Genomic DNA, 911 nt, shown 5'->3' with positions numbered 1-911 from the left:
TGCCATGCCATGCCGGGGTGGCCATGCTGGCTCACCCTTTTTTTTTCCCCCTTCGGAGAGGCCGCTGCAGACGCTGGCGGCACTGCGCCTGCAGAGCCTCAACAGCGACTTCTCCACCCACGCCCCCTTCCCGCGCCTGGAGGAGCTCTTCCCGCCCCACGTGCTGCATGCCCGCCTGCCGCCCCCTCGCCGCCAGCCCCCCACCAAGTGCCGGGGGGCCCGGCTCCGTGCGGGGCTGCTGGCTGGTGGGCTCTGGGGGCAGGCACTGGCCAAGCAGCGGGCAGAGCGGGACCAGCGCCTGCGGGGCCGCCTGCGGGAGGAGGGGGCCAGCACCATGGCCGCCATCGTGGAGAAGTGGAAGCTGCTGCAGGGTATGGGCCGGCCCGAGGCCATGGCTGCCTACGTGGCACTGGTACGGGAGTGGCCTGGCTTCGGCTCCACGCTCTTCGACGTCGACCTGCGCACGGTGAGGCCCCGGTGGGGCAGGGGTGGGGGGCAGCCCTGGCAGCGGGCAGCCCTGACACCCCTCTCCCTGCAGAGCCCGGTGGGGGCCGGGCCCCAGCGGCTGTGGCTGGGCATTGGGGCCAAGGCCATCTCGCTCTACAAGCCGGGGGAGCCCGAGCCCTTGGACAGCTTCTGCTACGGCCGCATCCTCTCCTTCGGTGCCTCTGACAGCAGCACCTTCCGCCTCTCTGTGGAGGACCGGGACCTGCTCTTCGAGACCTCCCAGGTACAGGGCAGCCATCCCTCCATCCCTCCTTCCCCCTGGGGGCTGCAGGGTGCCGGGCGCCCCGGGCTGACCCAGAGTATCCCGCAGGTGGATGAGATCGCCCAGCTCCTCAACACGTACCTCGCCTCCACGGGTGCCCGGAGGCTGCTCCGGCCCCAGGAGCCGGCCACAAGCCCCCCCG

At 71.9% G+C, this 911-nt stretch overlaps 1 protein-coding gene across 1 annotated transcript in view; it reads left to right on the top strand.

Moving 5' to 3' along the window:
• Positions 1-911, top strand: part of PLEKHH3 (pleckstrin homology, MyTH4 and FERM domain containing H3) — a 6497-nt gene that overhangs the window by 3388 nt on the left and 2198 nt on the right. Inside the window, exons 9-11 of the mRNA XM_009283350.1 lie at positions 52-466; positions 539-730; positions 818-910. Of these exons, the coding sequence (XP_009281625.1) occupies positions 52-466; positions 539-730; positions 818-910 (700 nt within the window). The remainder of the gene's footprint in view (positions 1-51; positions 467-538; positions 731-817; position 911) is intronic.

This window comes from Aptenodytes forsteri, unplaced genomic scaffold, assembly GCF_000699145.1.
Source record: "Aptenodytes forsteri isolate BGI_AS27 unplaced genomic scaffold, ASM69914v1 Scaffold492, whole genome shotgun sequence".
NCBI classification, from domain to species: domain Eukaryota; kingdom Metazoa; phylum Chordata; class Aves; order Sphenisciformes; family Spheniscidae; genus Aptenodytes; species Aptenodytes forsteri.
This window is presented reverse-complemented; position numbering and strand designations above follow the sequence as displayed.